Here is a 27,710-nt window from a genome sequence, read left to right as displayed (position 1 = left end):
ACCAGAAGAGGTGCAACTGGAACTCATCGATCTTCAGTCTGACTTTGTCCTAAAGGAGAAATTCAGCTCTCTTGAACTAAGAGACTTTTATGCTTCACTTAATGAAGCCACTTTTCCAAACATCCGGAGGATGGCACAGAAGATACTGGTGCTGTTTGGGTCAACCTATGTTTGTGAGCAGACATTTAGCGTCATGAACATCAACAAAGCCCCTCACAGATCCAGCTTAACTGACGAACACCTCAGATCTATCCTGAGAATAGCCACAACAAAACTAACTCCAGACATTGATGCATTAGCTAAAAAAGGAGACCAACAACACTGTTCCCACTGAAGTTGATGTTTAAAAGACCAAAAACCTTTCAACCCAGTCTACATTGCCATCTATATCTACATCCCGGGCATAATTTGGAAGTTTCACTAAAGAAAATGTTTAATTTACTGTTTACACATTTTGTTCTTTTCAATTTGTTTTAGTTTTAAATTATTTTATTATATTTAAGTTTAATTTGAAAGGCTTTTGTACCTTTCCTTTGTTAGGCAATTTTATTTTGCCTTTGCCATCTTCAATATAAGGTATGTTATTGTGCTATGATTCCTCCATTTTTTGTAGTTTCAAATTATAATAATTAGTGTTTACATTCTTCTTGTTAAAATGTTTGAAATGAATAAAACTATTGAAATAAAAAAAAAAAAGACCGTACCCTTTTATGTAATGATGTTTACTTTGAATTTATATTAGTTCACACAAACACTCCATCCATGCTTTTGTTCCAGCCTTCCGGTCCAGTTTAAGAACCCATTGTGGCCCTCGAGTCAAAAAGTTTGCCCACCCCTGTGTTAGATGTTCACAGGCAAGCAACCCAGACCTACTGAATCAGAAACTCAGGAAGTGGGGCACACTGGCCATCTATTTACTAAGTTCTTCAGATGATTCTGACCACATCACGTCTGAGAACCTGGGAACATGTGAAAGGAACTAGGATACTGTGGAGAGGAATAAATCTCACAGATCTGAAGGTCAATGTGCCATACTTCCCAGATATGCCAGTGGGCATTCTCAAGCTGTCCATTTAAGCACAGCATGATTTTGAACAATGAAAAATGCCTCCTGAAAAGCACTGTTTTAAAGCAGCTGAGAAATCTTATCCGTGGAAAGTCAATAAGGACTAGAAATGCTCAAGTGAACAGCAGCAATTATAAGAGGGGGTACAGAGCAAGTCCACCTTGTTTATAGCTCCTATAAACAGTAACCACTGTTTCCTCTGCACAGAGCAAGGATTTCTGAAGGCAGCAGAGGAGAGAAGGAGATGAAGCTCACCAGAGGGCTAAAACCAAAACTCAACTCTGAGGTTAATAAACATTTTATCAAGGGGAGTAGGATAGTAATCATGTCTCCCAGTTTCACATCTACTTCAGATCAAATACTTCTTGGGCACCTATTATGTACCAGAAATCATGAATATTGCTCCCAAATATCAAGATGCCACCAGGACTCTTTTTTAATAAAACAATGATTCTAATTTTGTGTGCAACTCTAAAGTATCTATTTATCTTTAGGTTAGAGGCTTCTCTCCTCCCCATCTCTGATCCTTTCACAGCCTTTTCAATTAAATGTAAGATTGTAAGGACTAGAATTTCTCAAATTTTCTTGCCATTTCCCTAAATGCAATGATTGTGACTACTTCTACTTGTCCAAGGAAACTTATGTTAAAAAGGGGGGAGAGAATGAAGGGTACCAGTTCAAACTTCCCTAGGTAGTCATTTTAAAACACTGAGAGCCATCAAATCATCCCCTAACTGCTCTAAATTTAGGCAGGATACAACATGAAATGTTCAATTCTTTTTATTTATAACTCGGATAGTGGTTCAAATTTACCATATGGCTGAGTTTTTTCTTGCGATGCCTACAATGCACACTTCATAATTTATGGGGATGCCCTTGTATGTTCAGGAAGTAGGATATACTTATACCTGTTCTACAGCAGTTGAACATAATTCTACTATTTCTAATGCTTCTAGAATTTGAGTTCTTTTATCTTGCCTTCTGAGCTACACTATTAACCAATTTTATAATTTACTCAAGTCCTTAATAAAAAATTATAAAATTGTTTCAATGAGAAATTGCAGTTAACGTCACCATTAGTCTGCTTTGTCACATTATTTCTAAGAACACTGTGGAAGGAAGCCCTGGCTAAAGCTCCGAAGTTCAAGTCATTTAGACAAACAGTACAACAGAAAAGACAACGAGGGATAGAAAGGCCTACTGCAACACAGTGACCAATGAGGCCAAGTTAGTGAGTCACTTGAGTATTCTTTGTTGTTCTTCCTCCGTTTTCTAATTCTTCCTGTCCTTCTCTGTGACCCAATTTCTTTCTTGTTCTCCCTTATATCCAGGGAATGTCATATTTACAAGTGCACTTAGATAATGTGTACCACAACACCCTCAATTTATAAATGAAGAAAACTAATGCTCAGAAAAGACAAAGAATTTTCCCAAGATCACAAGCCTGATTTCAAAGGCAGTCTGTCCAACTCTCAAAATCCATTTTTTACTATACCTCCCACTCTCTAGAAAATCCCTTGCAAAAATATTCTAGCACAATGCTCTTATATTGTATTCTGTTATATAGTGAGAAAACACCACACAACACAACATGACGCCAGCAATAATTTAAGACAATATCCACAAAACCACATATTTTTTCCTACTGGACTCTTTAATTATAATACTCATCTTTTTAAAAATTACCTTCTAATAATCTGATTAATTACTAAATTAGGGGAAATTAAAAGACCAATACCTGATCATTTGAAATTATAAGTCCCATTAACAGTAGCTAATTATTTATTTACTGCTTATATATACCAAGTACAACTTTTTATCTATCTATCTATCTATCTATCTATCTATTTATCTTTAGGTTAGAGGCTTCTCTCCTCCCCATCTCTGATCCTTTCACAGCCTTTTCATTTCAATTAAATGTAAGATTGTAAGGACTAGAATTTCTCAAATTTTCTTGCCATTTCCCTAAAGTTCTTGGGGTAGTCAAGTGCCTGTGAAAGTAGATGGTCCTATTGACATCTGGTATGTGACTTACATTTTCACTTCTCTCCTGAAAGTCTCAGGATACAACTTAATTTCTGGACTATACTTACCTGTGAAAAAATATGGACATTTTCTGCTGTATATAAATTGATCCTTTCCTTAGTTTCATATATAAAGTAAATTTAAAAGCCTTATACCATTCTAACAAAAGTCTGTTATATGACTTAATTACAAGCATGGATTTAAAGTAAGATGAACTAGACTAGAGTTTAAACCCCAGCTCTGCCACATACCAGCTGAGACCTATTGAGCCAATGATACTCAGATCATAGGGCTGGTGTAAGGATTGGAGGAAAGGGTGTTGTTTTCTCTTCCACACCTTCTCATGCCCTCATTCTGCCTGTAGAACTCTTTTACTTTTTCTTTAAGCTTCTTTTCAGATGTCACTTTTGCTATATAACCAGAGCATTTCCTTTCCCCAAAGGGAAGTCACTACATTTTCCATAGTTTTTTGAGTATGTACCTCACTGTGTGTTTACAAATCTCTTCCTTCCATCAGACTGTTTATGTACCCAGAGCTGCCTAGAGTGTGTACATAAGAAAGTCAGAAACTACTTGATAAAGGATGTTGAAGAATGACTCCTTGCCTAGATGGGCAAGTCCAAAGCAAAGCCTATGTAAATACTACAGGTTCAGTTCCAGACCACCCCACTAAAGCCAGTATCTCAATAAAGCGAGTGGCAATCCTTTTGCTGAAGGAGCTTGCCTTCAATTTGTAAAAAACACATCTGTGAAGTGCGAAAAAGCAAAGCACAACAAAATGAGATACGCCTGTAACCCAGACACTTCATTATCACCTAATGGAATAAAGGAAACAAAGTTATCCACTGATACATCTCCTTCTTGGTCACTAGATAATTCAGTTCCACGGACAAAACCACCATCTATATATAAAAGCCTAAGCGACCATCGCAACCAAATGGATGACCGAACAGGCTGCGTGGGGTGACTAAGCCAACAGGGGATTAGTGAGGGGCGACCAAACGACCGAACAGCAGGCTGTGTGGGGCGACCAGGCCCACAGGGGGGACAGTTGGGGGTGACCAGGCCGGCAGGTGAGGCAGTTGGGGGTGGCCAGGTTGGCATGGTGGGGGGGGGGGGGGGGGGGGGACAGTTAGGGGCGATCAGGCAGGCAGGCAGGTGAGCAGTTAGGAGCCAGTGGTACCAGATTGTGAGAGGGATGTCCAACTGCTGGGCCAGGATTGGGCCTAAACCAGCAGTTGGACATCCCCCAAGGGGTCCCGGAATGGAGAGGGTGCAGGCTGGGTTGAGTGGACCCTTCGTCCCCCGTGCACGAATTTTGTACACTGGGCCTCTAAAACTAGACAAAAAAGGCTTTGTCCTAAACCAATATGTACCAGAAGAATATTTATATTTGCCTTGTGTCTACATAACCTGTAGTCTCCCCCTATTGTGAGTCCTTTTCATGGAAATCATAATGATCAAATAGAATAAAATAAAACTGACTTTCTTCACCAAACGTAAGATATTGAAAAACTCCTAAGTATATCTTCCAAGTTTTCCTTTCCCACTCATTTTTCTTTCTCCAAGCTCTTTTCATACATGCAATATGGCCAGATCAGAAGGACCAATGCACTAATGGAAGGGTATTCAAAGCCAACTAAGTTAGATTAGCTATGAATCAATGACTTAGAGGTAAAAGTAACCATATTTCTGTACTAAAGTTCTAAAATAATTAAAATTCCAACTCAAAAATTCAATTTTTTCCATTACCTCAAGGGTTAAACTTTTTATAATTATTATTATTATTATTTTAATCCTCACCAAGGATATATTTCTCAACTGATTTTAGAGAGAGATGAAGGGAGAGAGAAGCATCAATCGATTGCTTCCTGAATGTGGCTTGAACTGGCAACCTAGATATGTGCCCAGACTGGGGATTGAATCCGCAATGTTTTGGTGTATGGGATAACGCTTCAGCCAACTGAGCCACCCAGTGAGGGCAAGAGTTAAACTTTTTTAAAAATATTGGATAGGTCACAAACTACAAGAAGAGAATCGACAACTGAAAAAAATTCCTCCAAAATATGAAAGGACTTAGAAACAAATGCCCATATCAGAAAAAGAAATAAATGTAAGAATATAAGATTACTGGCAAACCAGAGATGTTTTGAGATATGTGCCCAGCCTTTAGAGATTATCAAAAACTAAATACATGCTTTCAGGAAGAAAAAAAAAGGCCAGCAGATATTTTTCAATAAATTCTTACTTGCCAGTAAGCTTATAAATATTTCAATAGCTTATAAAAATTGGCCAAATTGGAATACCTTTTATTGGTTGAAATTACTCTGAAAAATTGCCCAAATATGAAAACGTATTAAGGGTTTCCCAAAGTAACTACAGTTATGCCATGGTGAAGTTCTTAAAGTCAAAGATCCAACTGAATAATAAAGCCCTTAAGTTTTCAGACTTAAATATCACTTTAAATATCACTACCACATACTCTGAGGCATAGAATTCTCTGGTTTCACTAAGTACTTTTATAGCAGTTCAACAAATACAAAGCTGATTCTTAAGAAAAATTTTGATTTTTGCAGGTTCCCTAATTTCCATAGCATAATGTTAATAAATGCTGTCGTCATTAACACTGCCATTAATGAATCCGGTTACACATTCGTGTGTGTGTGTGTGTGTGTGTGTGTGTGTGTAAATTTAAGAAAAGTCTGAAAGCATATCTCTATATATAATAGAGAAATATGCAAATTAACCAGGACACCGTAACAGGTCAACCGGACAGGAGGAGGTTGAGGGGCCTCTGCACGCCTGCCCTGGGGGAGGTCCTGATCAGCAGCAGCCACAGCTGCTTCAAGGGCCGGAGAGGGAGGCAGGGCCAGACTGGCGACTCCAGGTTGGGCAGCGCCGTTCAATTTAGAATCACGCACAGGGCTCCTAGTATACTATAATAGTGGTTATCTTTAGGAGGTACAGTTAAGGGTGATTTTTCTTTATTTTTTATAGTTTCCTGAATTATCTAGACATTTTTCAATAAATATATACTTTATGATTAGGAAATAAACCTATTTTCATTAAGAAATGAGATATAAATGATCAGTATGCAAATAAACCAGAGTTAAGTCCAACAACACATATAACTATATAGCAAATCAATCTCACCTGATTCATTACACAAGGCTTTCAAGTCTGCTCCAACATATCCATGTGCATTGTTTGCTAACTGTAGCAGCTCGGCTTCAGTGAGTACATGCGGTACCTTTCGAAGCAGTTTCTGAAGTATATCTAGCCGGTCCTGAGCATTAGGAACTCCAATCTCAATCTCTTTATCAAATCGTCCAGCATCCAAAGCATGAGGACGATTTGTGGCCCCAATAACTAATACCTGTCCTTCACTTCCTTCCTAACAAAATAAAATAAAAACTAACTAATTATTCTTCTACAAGTAAAACACACACATACACACACACACACACACACACACACTATATAGGCAAGGATGGATGGATCCAACTGTCCAGGCTGCTAAGTCCTATCCCTTACACTTTTATTATTCACCCTACATTTTCCAAAGCTTAGCCTAAATGATCCCTTACCTAGTTTTCCAATACTTACCTTTCATATATCACAAGTATGTCTCTCCCACATATAGCATCTTACCGACACTGTTCCTATGAATAATAACATATATAACACCCTATCATATAGTTATTTTAATTTAAATATTTTAAATGCCCTTTTCCCCTACTTGAAAACAGAGATTATGGCCTACAGATTATTCAAATAGAAGAGATCTTTTATAGTTTTCAAAAAGATCTTCTTCACAAATGGACTCTATTTTAAATTTGATAATTTTTTAAATTTCTAAAAACATAGACAGCAATATAACCAACATCAGAGTACCAGCCACCTTGAATATGTATGGACTTTAACTCTCTGAGAATGAAATTATAAAGAACTATGATCATGGCCTTATGGGTGGCTAAGTTGGTTGGAACGCTGTCCCATTCGCCAAAAGGTTGTGGGTTCTATTCCCAGTCAGGGCACATACCTAGGTTGCAGGTTCGATCCCCAGTCAGGTGGTATACAGGAGGCAACCCATAGATGATTCTCTCACATTAATGTTTCTCTCTCTCTTTCTCTCTCCCTTTCTCTCTCTCTAAAATCAATAAAAGCATATCCTCGAGTGAGAATTTAAAAAAAAAAGATCTATGATCATGATCAGCCACCTATAGAAATTATCCAACATTCTATTCAGAAGAACCAAGTGTAACCTCACAGAGACAAATTTAACTGAAATGTGATTCAAAGAAAACTCAAACCTAACCAATTACACTGGATGTGCCAACAAAAAATGCATGGATTATAATGAATCCACAAATTGTGAATTTAGAAGACAAAAATACAGGCCCTTAAACATCTTCAGGCTAAAACATCAATGTCACATGCTTCCATTCCTACCCAAAGGCAAGAACACCAATCCACAGCAGGCCTTTCCCACAGGCAGAAGAAAAGGCAGCTGTGTCTCAGTAATTAAGACACTCCAACACAGTCTTACATCTGACTTCCTACTCACCAAGAATTCTAATTATAATACAGCTCTCCATATATATATATGCCTTTTGGGTGAAAATAGAGTCATCCGTAAAGCTGATACTTAGTCAGCTTAATAATTATATTTCTTATTATAAACAAACAAACTGGTACCCCGGTTTATATATCAGTCTTATGAGTGTTGTTATTGTGGGCTGTCAGTCCTCACAACCCATCTCCAAAATACTAACATTGTATTCTCCAGCTTTATAAACTGAGAACCAAACCTGAGTGAGACAAGATGATCACATTTAGGTGCTGTCCCAAGACTGAGACCAGGTGGTCATCTAGCCTCCCCCAGATAGCAACCCTTGTCTTGTGTCACTCTTAAAATTATAACACATTGTTAGCAAATAATAGAGACTTAATACTAAACCTTCACATTATTTTTGCATGTTCAATTTCTACCAATAGGAAGTAAAAACCAAAAAGTTCTAATAGTCCAGTTTTTAATATGCAAAAAGAGAACCTGGCATTACATACTTTTAAAATTTTCTTTAGGTTCTAAAAAACAAGTTCATAAGTGTATTCTTCTGGTAAATGACTGTCAAGATTATGTATATGCCATCAGAGTGATAACAAGGTAAATTCCTTTTAAAGGTTGCACAATACATTATTCTCACTTTCTTTATTTTCACTTGCCCCCAAAGAATCAATTTATACATGTGTATATAAGACTTACTCAAGAAATTTCTTTATAAATTCTCCTAAAATTTAATCACTAAATCTTTCTTATGATTTTTGTTTCAGGTTTTTAAGTTAGTAACATTTATTACAGAAGAAATCCATTGTTGTATATTATTTTACATGCTAGAAAAAATGTCAGATTATACTATCCTAGCAGTTACTAAGAAATCTGCCAAAGAAAATTACATTGTGGCCCTTTCCTCTAGTGTTTATAGCTAATATTTTTTCCTTACCCTAGATACTCCACAATTCAAGAATTTGATAGTTTTTGCTACTATATATACACAAATGATTAAGAATCGACCCCTTCCTACACAGAATCAATACTGGTGCTATACTTACTGAACCAATACCATCCATCAGTGTTAGCAGTGAAGCTACAACTCTTTTTTCCACTTCATTCTGAGCCCCTTCTCTTTTTGGGCAAAGTGCATCCAGCTCATCAATAAAAATAACTGATGGATGCCTAAAAACAAATAAGTAAAAATGAATTCGCTAATATACATTTAATTTTTAAATTTGACATGTGACATGTTACATTTAGGATTTAGTTAATAATATTAAAGACAAAGGCAACAGGATGTTAAACTGAAAAACCTTAGATGAATTCTTGCCCAAATTATTAACTCACCAAAAGTACATTCTAGTGGATCTGCCCTCAATTAAAAGAAGAGCACTGAGAACAGTCCACTGCTCATGAGATGAGAGTCTACGCCTAGGCAGAACTTACCCACTAATGCCTACTGCATTGTTATGCCTCAATTCAGAAGCAGAGGCTAGAGATGTTGTCCCTGGGAACGGTTTTAAAGTCCAAGGGAGCAAAATTAGAAATGCTCTCTGTTACTTTACCTATTAAAAAAAATTACTTTCGCCCTGGCTAGTTTGGCTTAGTGGATAGTGTCGGCCTGCAGACTGAAGGCTCTGGGTTTGATTCTGGTCAAGGGCATGTACCTGGGTTGCAGGCTCAATCCCTGTTCCTGGTCAGGGACCTTGCGGGAGGCAATCAATCGATATGTCTCTCACATGATATCAAATAACACTGTCTTGTTTCTCTCTCTGTCTCTCCCCCTCCCTTCCACTCTCTCTCTAAAAAAATCAATGGAAAAATATCCTCAGGTGAAGATTAACAAAAATAATAAATAAATAAGTAAGTAAGTAAGTAAATAACTTTCATGATAGTCAATGTTCCTATAAAAAGATGTGAATTTGCCCTGACTGGTTTGGCTCAGTGGATGGAGCGTTGGCCTGTGGACTGAAGGGTTCCGGGTTCGATCCCAGTCAAGGGCATGTACCTTGGTTGCGGGCATATCTCCAGTGGGGGGTGTGCAGGAGGCAGCTGATCGATGCTTCTCTCTCATCGATGCTTCTAGCTCTCTCTCCCTCTCCCTTCCTCTCTGTGGAAACCCAATAAAATATATTTTAAAAAAAGATGTGAATTCTCTCATAAGAGGAAACCTCAACTGCCAGGAACATAACAATGACAACAAAAATATACCAAACAATAAGGTATGCCCCGGTTCTCAAACCTTCAGTATTAGCACCACAGACTACTTATTTCATCCACTATAACTAGGAAAAAAATACTTTAAAAATTGAAGTTCTTTCAATAAGAGAGCAATATTATGGTAAGTTAAATGCCAAAAAAATGATAGAGCATAGCCATATTATAAATAATATTACATTAGACCAAGTTATAGACCATGCTCTAATGCTTCTTGTAATATAACATGGTAGACTAATTTGAGGAACAGTATTCAACAAGAATTATTGTTAAAGAGCAAAATATTTGTCCCTTATAACAAAACAAAGTTTTGAGCATAAAGAGCTACTATAATACAATCCTCAAGAAGTCTCATGATATCAAATAACAGTGTCTTAATTCTTTTCCCTTATGTATTTTTTAATTGAGATATAATTAACATATAACATTTTATTAGTTCCAGGTATACAACATAATTTAATATTTGTATTTTGTGAAATGATCATAAGTCTAGTCATCGTGACATCTGTCGCCATGTATAGCTACAACACTTTTTTTTTCTTGTGATGAGATCTTTTAAGAGGTACTCACTTTACAATTTTCAAATATGAAATAGTTATATTAACTATAGTCACCATCCTATACATCACATCCCCATGACTTATTTCTTTAATAACTGGAATTTATTAGAAATAGATGAGAGAAAATGTCATTAGATTTACAACCTATTTCTAGTGCTACCATTACTAGTTTTGTACTATTCTTTCATGCTTAGTATAAAGTGTTGGTATCTCTACTTTGATTAACACAGCCTTAACTACTAATTTCAAACAAGAAAAATATAGAATACCGCAGAGTGGCTTCAGCAAATATCTGACGTAACCTTGCTTCAGTTTCCCCATAGAATCTGTAACAAATAAAATACATTTTAGGAACAACTCTCAAACTTTCCAAATATTTCCAGAATACTTAAAATTAACTTTCCAAAATTATTTTCCAAACTTAATTTGTATATAAATAAAAGAACAAATCTAAAACATTTCAACATGTGAAACATCCAGACAGAATACTAAGCAACCATTTTTTAATTTAAGCAACCATTTTTTTAAAAAAACACATTAAGCAAAGGATCTCGGGCACTGAGAGGAGGTGACCCTGCAACAGATACTTCTTAAATTCTTTTTTTTAGGGCTCAATAGTAAAGATTTAATTTAGTTGCATGGGATAAGTAGGATTTATCCCAGGGATGCAAGGATGGTACAATATCCGCAAAGCAATAAACGTGATACATCACATAAACAAATTGAAAGAAAAAAACCACATAGTCATATCAATTGATGCAGAAAAAGCATTTGACAAAATCCAACACCCATTTTTGATAAAAAACTCTCAGCAAGGTGGGAATAGAAGGATCATACCTCAACATAATAAAAGCCATATATGACAAACCCATATATGACAAACCCAACATAATAAAAGCCATATATGACAAACCCACAGCCAACATCATACTCAATGGACAAAAACTAACACCATTTCCCCTAAGAACAGGAACAAGACAGGGATGCCCACTCTCACCACTCCTGTTCAACATAGTACTGGAAGTATTAGCCATTGCAATTAGACAAGAAGAAGAAATAAAAGGCATCCAAATTGGAAAAGAAGAAGTAAAACTGTCCTTATTTGCAGATGACATGATATTATACATAAAAAACCATAAAGATTCCATCCAAAAACAATTAGACTTAATAAATGAATTTGGCAATGTAGCAGGATACAAAATTAATGCCAAGAAATCTATGGCATTTCTATACACCAATAGTGAACTTACAGAAAGAGAGACTAAAAAAACAATCCCATTTACCATCACGCCAAAAAAATTAAGATACCTAGGAATAAACTTAACTAAGAAGGTAAAAGACCTATATGCGAAAAACTACAGGACACTGAAAAAAGAGATAGAGGAAGACATAAACAGATGGAAGAACATACCATGTTCATGGATTGGTAGAATCAACGTTATCAAAATGTCCATACTACTCAAAGCAATCTATAGATTCAATGCAATCCCCATTAAAATACCAATGGCATATTTTACAGACCTAGAACGAACTTTCCAAAAATTCATCTGGAATAAAAAAGACCCTGAGTAGCTGCAACAATCCTGAGAAAGAAAAACAAAGTAGGTGGGATCTCAATACCAGATATCAAGCTGTATTACAAAGCCACTGTTCTCAGAACAGCCTGGTACTGGCACAAGAACAGACATATAGATCAATGGAATAGAATAGAGAACCCAGAAATTGACCCAAACCACTATGCCCAATTAATATTTGACAAAGGAGGCATGAACGTACAATGGAGTCCAGACAGTCTCTTCAATAAATGGTGTTGGGAAAATTGGACAGATACATGCAAAAAAATGAAACTAGACCACCAACTTACACCATGCACAAAAATAAACTCAAAATGGATAAAGGACTTAAATGTACGACGGGAAACCATAAAAATACTAGAAGAATCCAAAGGCAACAAAATCTCAGACATATGCCAAAGCAATTTCTTCACCGATACAGCTCCTAGGGCATTGGAAACTAAAGAGAAAATAAACAAATGGGACTACATCAAAATAAAAAGCTTCTGCACAGCAAAAGAAACCATCAACAAAACAACAAGAAAGCCCACTGCATGGGAGAACATATTGGCCAATGTTATCACCGATAAGGGTTTAATCTCCAACATTTATAGGGAACTCATACAACTTAACAAAAGGAAGATAAACAATCCAATCAAAAAATGGGCAAAGGACCTAAATAGACACCTTTCAAAAGAGGACATTCAGAAACCAAGAGACATATGAAAACATGCTCAAAGTCACTAATCATCAGAGAAATGCAAATCAAAACAACAATGAGGTACCATCTCACACCTGTCAGAATGGCTATCATCAACAAATCAACACACAAGTGCTGGAGAGGATGTGGAGAAAAAGTAACACTCGTGCACTGCTGGTGGGAATGCAGACTGTTGCAGCCACTATGGAAGACAGTATGGAGTTTCCTCAAAAAACTAAAAATGGAACTCCCATTTGACCCCGTGTTCCCACTTCTAGGAATATATCCCAAGAAAACAGAAACACCAATCAGAAAGGATATATGCACCCCTATGTTCATAGCAGCACAATTCACCATAGCTAAGATCTGGAAACAGCCTAAGTGCCCATCAGTAGATGAATGGATTAGAAAACTGTGGTACATCTACACAATGGAATACTATGCTGCTGTAAAAAAGAAGGAATTCTTACCATTTGCAACAGCATGGATGTAACTGGAGAGCATTATGCTAAGTGAAATAAGCCAGTCAATGAAGGAAAAATACCACATGATCTCACTCATTTATGGATCATAAAAACCATTATAAACTTATGAACAAAAATAGATAGAAGCAGAGCAGCCTCGAACAGACTGTCAAACTACAGCGGGAAGGCCGTGGAGGGTTGGGGAGCGGGAGGAGGGGGATAAGAGATCAACCAAAGGACTTGTATGCATGCATATAAGCATAACCAATGGACATAAGACACTGGGGGGTAGAGGAGGCCAGGGGATTGTCAAGGGCGGGGGAAAAAGGAGACATATGTAATACTCTTTGTAATACTTTAAGCAATAAAACAATTTAAAAAAAATAAATTATGCACCTACTTGCTTATAATTTCAGGACCATTTATTACAGAGACATAGGCTCCAACTTCATTAGCAATAGCCCTGGCAATCATTGTCTTTCCAGTACCTGGAGGGCCATACAGTAACACTCCTCTAGGGGGAGGAATTCCTAGAAGAAAAAGAAGAGAACACTGGATTCAGCATTACTAGGTTTCTTCTAAGTGTTGTCATATGACTTAAAACATGAGTTAAAAGTATAAATTTGCCTTGCATCACTAAGTAAAGTTAAGAGTCAGATCTTCCTTATTCTGCCCATGAAGACGTATACACTGACTTCCAGCAATGACTGTTTCTCTCTCTATAGATCTAACCTGTCCAGGCACTTTGGTAAAAAACTGGCTGGACACTGTTGTCATGCCCCATTCCACATTATCAAAACAAAGTCCAGACAACAAAAAGCTCATAAAGCAAGCCACCAATCCCAATTTTCAGCATACATGCATTCCTAAGAAAATGTCAATCCAAGGGTTCATTTTATATACATACTAGAGGCCCGATGCACAAAGATTCATGCAAGAAAGGGCCTTCCTTCCCCTGGCTGCTGGCACCACCTTCGCTCCGGCCCAGAGCCATCTTTCTGCCTTTGTTCCAGCCCGGAGCCACCTTTCCACCTTCCCATGCGGCCCAGAGGCCCGGAGCGGCTGGGGCGGTGCCGAACGCCTGCATCCTGCCCCACCCCTGGCCGCTTGGTGCCTGCATATGCAAATTAACCTGCCATCTTTGTTGGGTTAATTTGCATACTCACTCCTGGTGGACCTCATGAAGGTATGGTCAATTTGCATCTTTCTCTTTTATTAGTGTAGATAACAGTTCATAAAAGAGGGAAAAGCAGAGAAAGAGATGGTATGCACCAAATATATGCAGAGAATTGGGCAATAACCACACAGAGGAAACCTTGAGTTTCCTAGGAACCAAGTCAATGCAGATATCTGCACACAGCTACATTTCCTGAGAAGTTTCACCAAGCATATCTGAATGTTTGGCTTATTTCTTTACTCATTACAGCTGATCTAACCTGACAAGAAACTTATTCTAGGTACAATACAAGCAACTGTGAAAGTATGCAATTAAAAGAGACAAGGCTCCAACTAACTCATTACAACCTAAGAACATCTCACTTAATTGGCATTTCCCAAAGCAACTCACACCTCCTACCATACCTACCACTCAGGAAAGAAAAATAGGAAAAGAGGGTGAGCAATTATTAGATAAGTGGAATGAGCTGACTTTTTGAGTTTGAATACTTTTGGGTACAATGAAGAAATCATACCATAACTCTTGAATAGTTCAGGCTGCTTGAGAGGAAGTTCAATTATTTGTCTAATTGCTTTCAGCTGACCATTTAAGCCTCCTATCATGTCATAAGTTACTTTGAACTGGTTGTCTTGCTCTTTTGAATTTGTACCAATTTTTGTAAAATTGACTCTCGTTGTTGAAGAAATGAAGTAGAAAGTATCAGTGTTGCACTTTGCTCCCAGATTGGCTGGCTTTAGGAATCTCTCTTCATTGATAAGGTACTCATTTCCTCCTCTGGCAGACGCAAAGCTACATTCAAGACCTGTAACTTCCTCTGGCCCAAGCCCACTGCTGCCACCAGGACTCTGTGTGACATTTGACAAACTGTCACCAGTTTTATTTATCTTTCTGTCATCTACTGGTTTGCAGGGAGTACTGCTTGATGGTGGGACCCGAGGCTCTTCCAGATCCAACTGGCTTAACTGTAAGGACATATCGAGGGTACTGGCTTCTATGCTGGACCGTTTTGAGGCCATTCCCTGAGCATCAGTATCAGAGTCACTCTGAAGCCTTCTCAGTATCATGCCATCTTCACCTTTCACTCGCAACACTTGCAACATGCATGGTCGTCCATAGAATGTAATGTATAGAAAGTTGCCTGGTAAAACAATCTTGTCATCTAGAAAACAATTTATCGAATATATATATTAGCACAAGTTTTCACCCATTTAATGTTTAAATAGCATTTGTTTTATCTATTAACAAATCTACCTGACTGAAAAGACTAAATCAAAGAAGGCAGTATTAATAAAATAACTGCCATGAAAAATAAAGGCCCTAATATTCCCCTAATAAGGGAGCACTATCTGGAGATCAAAGAAAAACAAGATGATTCTCTGAAATGGGGAAGATTCTATCAACTACATTAACAAATAGCCAGACAATCTATCCTAATATATAAAAAGCCTGGGTCGTAACGACTGGTCACAACCGAGGCTTGACCAACTGGAAGTCAGTCCTGCAGTCAGTGCTGGGTTGCCATGGCAACCAGTGCTGGTCGAGATGCCCCAGCACTGATTGCTGAGGGGGCTGTGAATCAGGGCCAGAGAGAGGCCTGAAGAGAGAAGTAAGGACTGATCCACTGCCTCTGTGGCAGCTTTTGATCAGCACTTGCCTCTCTCTTTCACTCCCAGTCTGGCCAGCAGCCACACCTCCATTTCTCTCCAGGCTTCCACCGGGACTGCTGATCAGCCCGCCTTTCTGATCAGGCCCCCTTGATAGGCCCAGAGACACTGACTGGCATAGGAACTGGCCAATCAGAACAGAATCTGGGTGCTATGAGGAGCGAATGGCTGCCTAGGAGGCAGAGCTTTTGACGTTGATTGACATAGGAACCGACCAATCAGAACCAAATGTGGGTGCTGTGAAGAACCAATGGCTGTCTAGGAGGCAGAGCTTTTGATGCTGACATAGGAACCGACCAATCAGAACCAAATTGGCCAGCAGAGGATAGCAGTTTGGGGCGAGATCAGTCCAGCAGGGGAGGGCTGTTGGGGGCAAGATCAGGCCGGCAGGGAGGGCTGTTGAGATCAGGCCGGCATGGGAGGGCTGTTGGGGGTGAGATCAGGCCTGCAGAAGAGGGCAGTTGGGGCAACTGGGCTTGCAGAAGAGGGCAGTTGGGGGCGAGATCAGGCTGGCAGGGAGGGCCATTGGGGGCGAGATCAGGCCGGCAGGGAGGTCAGTTAGGGGTGATCAGGCAGGCAGGCAGAGGCAGTTAGGGGTGATCAGGCAGGCAGACAGAGAGGTTAGGGGGAATCAGGCAGAGGCAGTTAGGGGCAATCAGGCAGGCAGACAGGTGAGCAGTTAGGAGCCAGCGGTCCCACAGGGATTGGGCCTAAACCGGCAGTCGGACATCCCCCAAGGAGTCCCCAATTGGAGAGGTTACAGGCTGGGCTGAGGGAACCCCCTCCCCCCGTGCACAAATTTCGTGCACCCAGGCCATTAGTATTTGATAATAAACTAACCCAAAATGGCACACTTAAACCAACAAAACAACATAACATTTCTCATTGGAAAGAGCAAGAGCTCAAGGATTCAAAGTCTCGGTTCTCCCACGGACTTTGTCCACAGACACCCTGTATATTCTCTCTGTTGCTCAACTGCCAATCAATTAATTGGGGAAAAGAATCCCACATCCCTATCTTAATAGGACATTAATTCATTGAGGAGAATAGTCTCTATGCTGTTTTGAAGAAAACTATCAAGTAGACAACACTTCAAAGACACATTACCATATATGCTGCTGCCTTGCTTCTTAAAATTTAAAAGAATATTTAAAATATGTCTCACCATTGCCCTAACCGGTTTGGCTCAGTGGATAGAGCGACGGCCTGCGGACTGAAGGGTCCCAGGTTCGAATCCGGTCAAAGGCATGTACCTTGGTTGCGGGCACATCCCCAGTAGGGGGTGTGCAGGAGGCAGCTGATTGATGTTTCTCTCTCATCGATGTTTCTAACTCTCTATTCCTCTCCCTTCCTCTCTGTAAAATATCAATAAAATATATTTTTTTTAAAAAATTAGAATATGTCTCACCTAGTTTTCTCAGAAGACAATCAGCCAATTGTTCTTTATTAATATCCACATTTTTGTCACTGTAAAGGTTTGGGGTGGGGAAAATAGAAATAAACATTAAGTACACCAGAAATTTAAATGTAATATAACATATACATAGTTGTAATGCAGACCTAATGAAAAGCATAGTTTACAACCTGGAAATGGTCTACACAATTTTGGAATGACTTACAAATTTCAGCTAGTTCTTAAAGCCATAAAAATCTCATTTATAGTTTGATGTCCTAGTGGCATAAATCAATGTTCTTCAAATATAGGGTACTTCCCGCAAGTGGATCATAATCATTTGTCAATCCTACCCACCATTTTTTTAATAGAATACAAATGTCAGAATATATCAAACATAGAAAGGTTAAATATTGCTTTGTAAGACATTATTACACACAAACATCTATATACTTGTTCTATACAAGTACATGTTTGCATATGTGCACTCTATGTATATATACGATAGATGTGTATGTACAATGAACTACAATGAAAAATGTTTATTCTTCGTCAGTCAGAAACATTTGAAATGCTGACCTTAATTAACCCCTTACCAAACTTGCCTAGCTTGGCGAAGGGCTTTTATTAATAACTTAATGTATTCCCTTTGTATAATTTATAAATTATCTTCTAGGAAAAATAAACCCTATATTGTACTTTATCTGAAGAGGTAGAAATAAGTAAAAGGAGAGTGGTACAATGAAAGTTTATTCTAGAGAAAGGGCATGCCTAAGAAAAATGGGAACCCTTTTTTGACTGATAACTATGTCTGCCAGGAAGGACACTTGTTTGAGTAGAGGAAGCAGGGAACCCTAAAAATCATGGCACTTGTACAGAACCATGTCCTTGGAGATGTGCATTTTTCCTCCTTCTCCATTTGTAAGCAGCCCACGTGACCTTCGGTTGTGAACTCTGCCAGACATCAGTGGACCCTTCCACTGATCGAGCCCAGTGAAAGCTGTTTTAGCAGGCTTTTCTGGGCCAGATCTAAGCCATGTCCTCAACTTTCTCAGTAACAAAACCAATACAGTTGATCTTCATTATTTGAAGTTTCCATATGTGCAAATTCACCTACTTGCTAAAATTTATTTGTAACCCCAAAAACCAGTACTAGCAGAGCATTCCCAGTCATTCATGGATGTGCGTAAAGTAGGCAAAAAATCTGAGTCTCACAACACCTTCTTCTTTCAATTCTCATCACAGATGACCAGAGGATGGCAACTGGAGATGATGGGGAACAGTGCAATGTATAGTGAAAGTTCCAGCTCTGGGACCTCACTCTGGCAGCTGTTAGTGACATGGCCTCACTTCTGAACTACCTCTTCTCTTTTGTAAAATAAAGAAAATAGGATATACCAGAATGAGTTGTTTTAAGGATTTAATATTATAACCTATATAAAATATATATACTTGCATATTTATATCTATATATATTAAATACACACACAGATATATATACATATATATATACATACACACACACACACACACACACACACATACTCCTAGGAGCAATGGTTCAGTATTTGCTAATTCAGTTTTGGGGACAATTTTGTAGGACACAATACCACAAATAACGAGAATCGACTGTGTGTTCATGTGAGAAAGAGAAATACAAGGAGAAAATTTAATGAATCAAATGTATATATAAACTAAAGAGGAAATTATATGTATCCATAAATGCTTAAATTTACTTGTTACTAGAACTCTGAACCTAGTTATACTTAAATTGTTTCCATTTATTAAAGTCTGAATAGGAGATATTTATAATATGTAAAAGAACAGCAAAAACAACCAATTTTGCTTTTATAACTGAGTAGGTGCAAATAAAATCATTTCCACTAGAAGGAGCTCTAAACTTACTAATGAAATGTTTTAGCTACAGGACAACAGGATTTAAGCAGCAGATTAAAATTAATGATTTTTCTTACTGGAAATTTTCTTGTCTAAGCTCTTCTTGCTGCCACGTTTAAAACAAAACATTTTTTTAAATAAAAAGTTTAAAACCAAGCTTCCATGGAAAACCTATATATTCCCTCCATAACAGGAAATCATTATCACCTAAGAGTGCTGTGCCCTCAAGAGTGATCATCGAAACTCCAGTCAAATGAGTGCTGTGCCTGCAGCCCTGTTTGAAGTCAGTCTGGAGAAGAATCCTGTGCAATCCGAGCAGTAGCACTAACCAACCCACACAAGAGCGGGCAAGTTCCTGCCTTCTCACTGAGCCCATTTCCTCATCTGTGAAAAGGGGTGGGTAAGGATACCTTGCAGGATGTTTAGAGGGTTAAATGGAAAAAAAAAGGAAAGATGTGTGCATGCACATGTATGTGCTAGTACACAGCTGGTGCTCAACACGTTATATTTCTTTTCCTTCCTGCTTTTCATCATTTGTTAAATGTTTGTTAAGTGCTTTGAAAACATTTTTCTGTTTTTAAAGGAAAAAATATGCCAAAGCTCAGGCTTGGCATCTATAAAAGTAGCAAAAGAGAAGAAAATATTTTAAAATCAAGCTAGATTGGAAAATGTTCTGTGATTCTTACATTAATATAAACATCAGTCCCCAACTGTTACTAGGGTCATATTAAAATTTCAAAAGTTGCTTTTTAAAAACAAATTTCGATAAGATTTTTACATGCAAACTGAATCAAAATCCTATTAGATACAGAATACCCAAGGGGATGGGAGATATGCTTTAATTATATTGATATGCTGCTTCAAACAACTAGTCTTTGGTGAGGGGATATTTAAAAATCTGATAGAAATAACTCTCTCACTAGATTGAATAATCAACGAGTTAAAATATACAATCAGCCCAGACGGAATAGCTCAGTGGTTGAGCATCGACCTACAAACCAGGAGGTCATCGTTCGATCCCCAGTCAGGACACATGTGAGCTCGATCACCCAGTGTGGTGTGCAGAAGGCAGCTGACCAATGATTCTCTCGCATCATTGATGTTTCTATCTCTCTCTCTCCCTCTCCCTTCCTCTCTGAAATCAATAAAAATGTATTTTACATACACACACACACACAGGTACTTTGCTTGAGCAGCCTTAATTAAAATTTATTTCTTGCCTACTCACAGTAGCCTACTCCCTTCTTTATAGCTGTAAAAAAGACAAGAAGCCCTGAGTAGTATACTGCAGACCAAGATGAAAAACATAGTTAAATACCCATTAGCAATAATTCTCTCACCTAAAGTGTCAGGGCACACTCTAATCAGAGTAACGAGAGAGTCCCTAGTCCCTAAGTTACATAGCACTCGTCTAGCTGGCACTGTGTAATACAGGAGGCAACTAGCCACTCACATGTGGCCAGTCCAAACTGAGATGTGCTATAACTATAACATACTAGTACACACTGGATTTTGAAGACTTCGTTTAAAAAACAGATATGAAAAATATCTTATTAATAGTTTTTTATAGTTATAAGTCTTTACACACATTAATTAAATAAAATATATAATTATAATTAATTTCTTTACTTTTTAAATGTGATTACTAGAAAAGGCAAAATTACATATGTGGTTCACACTTATGACTTTCATTATATTTCTACTGGGCAACACTGATTCAGTCACCAAAGGAAAGAGCCAAACCTGAGCGCCACGTCCATTTCCTCAGCCTGTATCACAGCACCCAAAAGAGGCTGGACATGGATGGCATCACCAACTCTGACACCCATATTCCTCTGTGCTATGTCACTCAGGCCAACCTTGCCTCCAGGAAATCCTGATACAGGCCAGGCCACACAGACCTGCCAGGAGAGATAATAAACATTTACAGAATATCAGTAATTTATAAAGCAGAAAATTAAGCATAGCCATGTACATGGATCTGCCAACCCCCAAAGGGGTTATAATCTGACACAAGTTACAAAAAAAAAGTTTTATACATATTACATTTTTTGCAAAGATCAGGAATGACCCCACAGTGAAAATGGTGAAAGATCTGAGAGGTAGGGTTAGGAAAAGAGACCAAGGTGAGAAGAAAATGAGATAAAATCCGGAAGGCAAGCTGACTATCAGGTAACCCAGCCTAGAGCATAAACTACATCCAAGAAATAGTAAGGACTCCAGCACCAGAGTTCCTGGGAACATGGACCTCATCAGACAAATGTTAAGCTCCAGATAGAGGGCTGAGTTCATATATTTAGTGTCTTCTCGTCCACAAGACACAGTAAAATTTTTAAAAATATAAGCCCAGAACTATGAAAAGAATAGGAGGCGTGACACCAGCAGATAAGAGATTTCAAAACCTTTCCAGAAGGCCCTAGTGGATGAGAGAACACTGAGTAATGAAGTAGAGAACATATGGCAGAGGTAGAGGCAGGGGCCAGCAGCAGAGAAGAAAGCCAAGCTGCTGAAAACACCAACAAGGAGAAACATAGCTGAAACCAGGGAGGGTAATCAAATGTGTAAAAAAGAGATGACTTCATACCCCAAAACAGTATTTCTGTAGAGAAAAGTAACAGACTGGGAAGGCCTCCCAAGGAAAGGTCTCTCTCTCCATTATGACATTTAGGGCTATATTCCCACTGTAATCATAGACATCAAAGGAGGGGAAAGTTTACATTGGTGTGAGGGTCTTTAAAATATAGTTTTTCATTTTTCCCTGCTTGTTCTGAAAATTACAATTTAAAAATAAACAACCCTCAAATCTTTCCAAACTAAGTAAATGACAAGGATTCTTACCTCTTGTTTTCCATGTAAACTGGTAAGCAGCACTGGTCGGCCAATAATTATATTTGCAGACTTCATAGTGCCAAGTCCAAGTTGAGCAAGGGAATTCTGGAACTTTTTAGGAACTTTGTCATCTACCAAGAAGCAAAAAAAAATGATTTTGTACTATTTTGTCACTGAAGTTAAGGCATGCTTTCTTTTGAAGGAAATAAAAATCCTTTATCCACATAACCACATGAATACACTTACTGTACCCTGAAGAAACCACTGTAGCAACACTTACTTTAACAAATAAACTTAAAACCAAATCTTTTGAGGATCGAGACAGTATGAGTGCTAACTAAAAATTAAAAATTAAAAAGTTGTTTTATGGAGTAGTTATTAGTTTTCATTATTTAAAAAAAGTCTTGCGAGAGAAACCAAGATGGCGGCATAAACACCGGAAATTGCTGCCTCGCACAACCACTTCAAAAATACAACTAAAAGATAAAACAGACATCATCCAGAACCACAGGAAGGCTGGCTGAGTGGAAATTCTACAACTAGAAGGAAAGAGAAAAGCATACCGAGACTCAGAGGAGGTGCAGTGTGGAAGTAAAGTGCAGAGGTACGGAGGCACACGCGGAAAGGGCTGGCGGATGAGGACATGGTTGTCTTTTTCAATCGGGAGGGAGTCTCAAGCTCCCGACTGCTCTGAACTCCAGTTCCCGGCGAGTCTCTGGGGACCCAGACTCATACGGGGAGAAACTGGACTGTCTGGCATCGGTGGGACCTTGAGGGCGGCTTTCTCTCGGAGGTGCTTGCAGCGATTACTGGGACACTGAGACTCGGGGCCTCTTAGGGCAGGACTGAGGAGCAGCCATAGCTGCTTGCTCCGCCCTGTTGATCCCCTAGGACCCCGCCCCGGCTTTTGAATATGATAGACCTGGCCCTTTGCAATCTGAAAATTACCTAACAAACTGCAGCTGGCCCAAGGCCCCACAGCAGCTTGCATTCCTTCACAGTTGAGCTCCTGCTGGGTAGCCTCAGGCAGAGGCTAAATTAGCACCTCCTTAGCAATCCAAGAGCCAATGTACCCAGTGGTCAGAGTGGGACCATCCAGATTACAACGCCTCAGATCCATAAGGGACACACTCAGGGGGCAGACTCAGTGAGCACCAAAGCCCCACTGAAGCAAGTCTTGCCCCAGAAGGGTGTCTTCAGCACAGAAGTTCTCCCACTGCAGACACAGCTGATTCTCACAGCCAATTAGCCTGGAGGTCAATTCCTCCCAGTGATACCTACAACAATCAAGGCTTAACTACAACAAGACTGTGCACAAAGCCCACAAGGGGGTGCACCAAGAGTGTCCACCTCAGGTAATTGGGGAGGCTGAGCCACTGGGCCCTATAGGACACCTAGCACAGAAAGCCACTCTATCAACACAGAGAAGCATAAAAAATGCGGAGACCAAGAAACAGGTCACAAATGACAGAAATGGAGGAAAGCAAACTACTGGATATAGAGTTCAAAACCACACTTTTAAGGTTTTTCAAGAATTTTCTAGAAACCTCCAATAAACTTAGTGAGACACTCAAGCAATCTAGTGAGACCGCCGATAAATTTAATGAGATCCTCAATAAGTCTAGTGAGACCCTCGAGGTTGTGAAAAAGGACCAACTAGAAATTAAGCATACACTGACTGAAATAAATATTATACAGACTTCCAACAGCAGACTAGAGGATCGCAAGAATCAAGTCAAAGATCTGAAATACGAAGAAGCAAAAAACACCCAACCGGAAAAGCAAAAAGAAAAAAGAATCCAAAAATATGAAGATAGTGTAAGGAGCCTCTGGGACAACTTCAAGCATACCAACATCCGAATTATAGGGGTGCCAGAAGAAGAGAGAGAGCAAGATATTGAAAACCTATTTGAAGAAATAATGACAGAAAACTTCCCCTACCTGGTGAAAGAAATAGACTTACAAGTCCAGGAAGCGCAGAGAACCCCAAACAAAAGGAATCCAAAGAGGACCACACCAAGACACATCATAATTAAAATGCCAAGGGCAAAAGACAAAGAGAGAATCTTAAAAGCAGCAAGAGAAACACAGTCAGTTACCTACAAGGGAGTACCCATACGACTGTCAGCTGATTTCTCAACAGAAACTATGCAGGCCAGAAGGGAGTGGCAAGAAATATTCAAAGTGATGAATACCAAGAACCTACAAACAAGATTACTTTATCCAGCAAAACTATCATTCAGAATTGAAGGTCAGATAAAGAGCTTCACAGATAAGAAAAAGCTAAAGGAGTTCACCACCACCAAACCAGTATTAAATGAAATGCTGAAAGGTATCCTTTTAAGAAGAGGAAGAAGAAAAAGGTACAGATACAAATTATGAACAACAAATACACATCTATCAACAAGTGAATCTAAAAATCAAGTGAATAAATAATCTGATGAACAGAATAAACTGGTGATTATAATAGAATCAGGGGCATAGATAGGGAGTGGACTGACTATTCTGGGGGGTAGGGGGAAAGGGTGTGGGGGATGCAGGAAGAGAATGGACAAAAATCGTACACCTATGGATGAGGACAGTGGTGGGGGGGCAGTAAGGGCAGAGGGTGGGGTGGGAACCGGGTGGAGGGGAGCTATGGGGGGAAAAAAGAGGAACAACTGTAATAATCTGAACAATAAAGATATATAAATAAAATAAATAAATAAAAAGTCTTCCCCTGGCTGCTTTGGCTCAATGAATAGAGCATCGGCCTGTGGACTGGAGGGTCCTGGGTTCGATTCCAGTCAAGGGCACATACCCAGGTTGTGGGCTCGACCCCCAGTGGGGGGCGTGCAGGAGGCAGCGATCAATAATTCTCTCATCATTGATGTTTCTTATCTCTCTCTCCCTCTCCCTTCCTCTCTGAAATCAATAAAAATACATTTAAAAATATAGATAGGTAGATAGGTAGACATCCACTGTTCCCAGTAACTGACGTCATGCTTATTGAGCACTTATGTGCCAGACTGACTAATGAGACAGTAAAAGTAATTTCACAAAACCATCCAGGTTTCACTCGGTCATTCATCAAATCTTTACTATAGGACAGACACTACACTAGACACTGGGCATTCACAAGTAGACAAAGACCTTGGCTTTATCTAACTGATAATCTAATAGGATAACAGAGTTATAAACAGTCACTGAGCCCTAGCCAGGTGGCTCAGTTGGTTGGAGCATCATATAGTACACTGAAATGGTGCTGGTTTGATTCCAGTTCAGGGCACATTAACTAGGTTGCAGGTTCCATCCCTCGTTGGGGCCCATATGAGAGGCAACTAAGTGATGTTTCTCTCGCTCACATTGATGTTTCTTTCTCTCTCCTTTCCTCTCTCTCTAAAAATAAATTTTAAAAAGCATATTCTCAGGTGAGGATTTTTTTTAAAAAAACACTGAATAACTGCATAGTTATAAACAAAGATTAATGCAATAAAAAAAATGACAAAGAGTGCTAGAAAGCCTTTAATGTGGGATCTGATCTCATCTGGAAGAATAAGAGAAAGCTTCTCCAAGGAAATATTGCTTCAATTCAGATTTGAAGGAAGAGTAGGAATTAACTAAATGAAGAGGAAAAAAGATAATTCTGAGCAGAGAACAACATGTCCAGAGATGGTGGGCAGAAGGGAGTTCTGTGCATCAGAGGGAAGAGGACAGACAGAGGGAGTGGTGGGAGACAAGCCATGCAAGGAAGGTCAAGACCATTCAGGGCAGCAGGTGATATCAAGTTGCTGGTCTTTACTCTAACAGCAACAGAGGACTGAGGGGTGAAATGAGGGTTCATGACAGGATCTTCATTTCAAAGACCATTCCAGCTGCAGAGCAGGAAGTAAGTGGAAAGGCTGGTGTAATAAGCAGTCCAGGTGAGAGAGGATAAGTGTCTGGATTATGGCGGAAGCAATGGAACAGAATGAAAAACAGCAATGTGGGAAATTTTTAGGTGATAAGCAGGACTTGGAGGTGGAATGAATATTGGAGACGAGAGGTGTCATACATGACTCCTAGGCTTCTGAATGAGTTCTTGAGGTCAGTCTTGAAGTACCTTTGAAAAATCCAAGAGAAGAGATATAATACAGTGCTTTTTAAACTGTAGTTGGAAAACTATTTGCTTCTGGTTCCTGATAAGCACAGAAAATGAGAATAAATGTTTAAAAGCTTTTATTTTTATTTTTAATATATTTTTATTGATTTCACAGAGGAAGGGAGAGGGAGAGAGAGAGATAGAAACATCAATGAGAGAGAATCATTAATTGGCTGCCTCCTGCATGCCCCACACTGAAACCCAGGCATGTGCCCTGACCACAAATTGAACCCTGATCTCAACCACAGGTCGATGCTCAACTACTGAGCCGCGCCAGCCGAGCTTATTGTATTTTAAAACTGTGCTGATCTGTGGCATATCTTAAATTTTAAAACCTTTCCTGTAGAGTTGGAAAAGCATTGGTCTAGAGCAGCAACTTTCAACTAGCCTGCCCCGAGAATTTTTAAAGCATGCAATGCCTACTTAGTCAGGGGCACTGAGCTCTTTTCCCTAGATTGTCAAATTTTAAAAAAAATGACAACAGCCAACCCAACAACAGCTGTCCGGTGTGAATGAATCAAAATTATACCGATTTTTTGGTCAGACTGGCGAAAAACATATTTTCGGTATGCCGAAGAATTTCAATTAATTATGTGTGCCACGAGATGAAAAAGGTTGAAAATCACTGGTCTAGAGGACAAGTAAATCAAGACTGAGAAATAGTATAAACTAGAAATATAAATCTGAAAAGGCTGCGGGCATAGATGGGTAAACTCCGGGCAGTGAATAAACCTGCCAAAGAAAGATTTATAAAGACACAACGAGCTTTAGGACAGAGAACTGAGGAACTTCAACTTTTTTTTAATCCTCGCCGTAGGATGTATTTATTGATTAGGGAGTGACAGAGAGGGGGGGGGGGGGAGGGGAGAGGGGGAACATGGATCATTGCCGGGACCAGAAATGGAGCTCACACCTCTTGGGGTGCAAGACAAGGCGCTCCAACCAACTGCACCGCCGGGCAGGCGAGGAACTCCACCATTTAGAAGAAGATGAGCCTGGAAAGGAAACTGACCAAGCACTGACCAGAGGGAGAGGTGAAACTAGAAAAGTCTGACGAGGCGTCAAATGAAGTCCAGTGCTTCCAGGTGGAGGACATGGTGGCTTCCTGGCCGAAGCTGCGGGGAGGTCAAGCGCGGTCAGCAGCCCGGGCAGCTCCGGGGGACATGATGGAGGTCGGGGGGGGCGGGCAGAAGGGGGCAGAAGGGGGCGGGGAACGGACTGAAACGGACGGGAGGACCCGCCTGGGGACAGGAAGCGCTGTTTCCCGCCCGCCCCCGGGAGGCAAGGACTCTAGGACGGGGCGCTTCGCTCTGGGGCTGCCTTTGGGGGGGTCCCCGGGGGAAAAAAAGCCTCCGGCCCCCCCCTTCGGTCTCGCCCCCACTCTTCTAGGGGGTTTGGCCGAACAAAGGACCTTTCCAGGGAAACCCGTTCTTCCCAAGTCCCTGGCGAAGTTGAGACCTGGGCTTCCAAAGTGCAGGTTGAGGAAACCTA

General features: G+C 39.6%; 1 protein-coding gene across 1 annotated transcript in view; it reads right to left on the bottom strand.

Annotated features, from left to right (window-relative positions):
* Positions 1–27,315, bottom strand: part of SPATA5 (spermatogenesis associated 5) — a 228,305-nt gene extending 200,990 nt beyond the window's left edge. The window contains exons 1-9 of the mRNA XM_014457229.2: positions 27,243–27,315; positions 22,109–22,230; positions 21,014–21,171; positions 17,390–17,448; positions 14,832–15,476; positions 13,541–13,670; positions 10,693–10,749; positions 8,705–8,828; positions 6,245–6,485 (exon numbers count right to left, since the gene is read on the bottom strand). Coding sequence (XP_014312715.1) covers positions 6,245–6,485; positions 8,705–8,828; positions 10,693–10,749; positions 13,541–13,670; positions 14,832–15,476; positions 17,390–17,448; positions 21,014–21,171; positions 22,109–22,230; positions 27,243–27,315 — 1,609 coding nt within the window. The remainder of the gene's footprint in view (positions 1–6,244; positions 6,486–8,704; positions 8,829–10,692; positions 10,750–13,540; positions 13,671–14,831; positions 15,477–17,389; positions 17,449–21,013; positions 21,172–22,108; positions 22,231–27,242) is intronic.
* Between the last annotated feature and the right edge of the window lie 395 nt (positions 27,316–27,710).

Source organism: Myotis lucifugus, unplaced genomic scaffold, assembly GCF_000147115.1.
Source record: "Myotis lucifugus unplaced genomic scaffold, Myoluc2.0 scaffold_1, whole genome shotgun sequence".
In the NCBI taxonomy this organism is placed as follows: domain Eukaryota; kingdom Metazoa; phylum Chordata; class Mammalia; order Chiroptera; family Vespertilionidae; genus Myotis; species Myotis lucifugus.
This window is presented reverse-complemented; position numbering and strand designations above follow the sequence as displayed.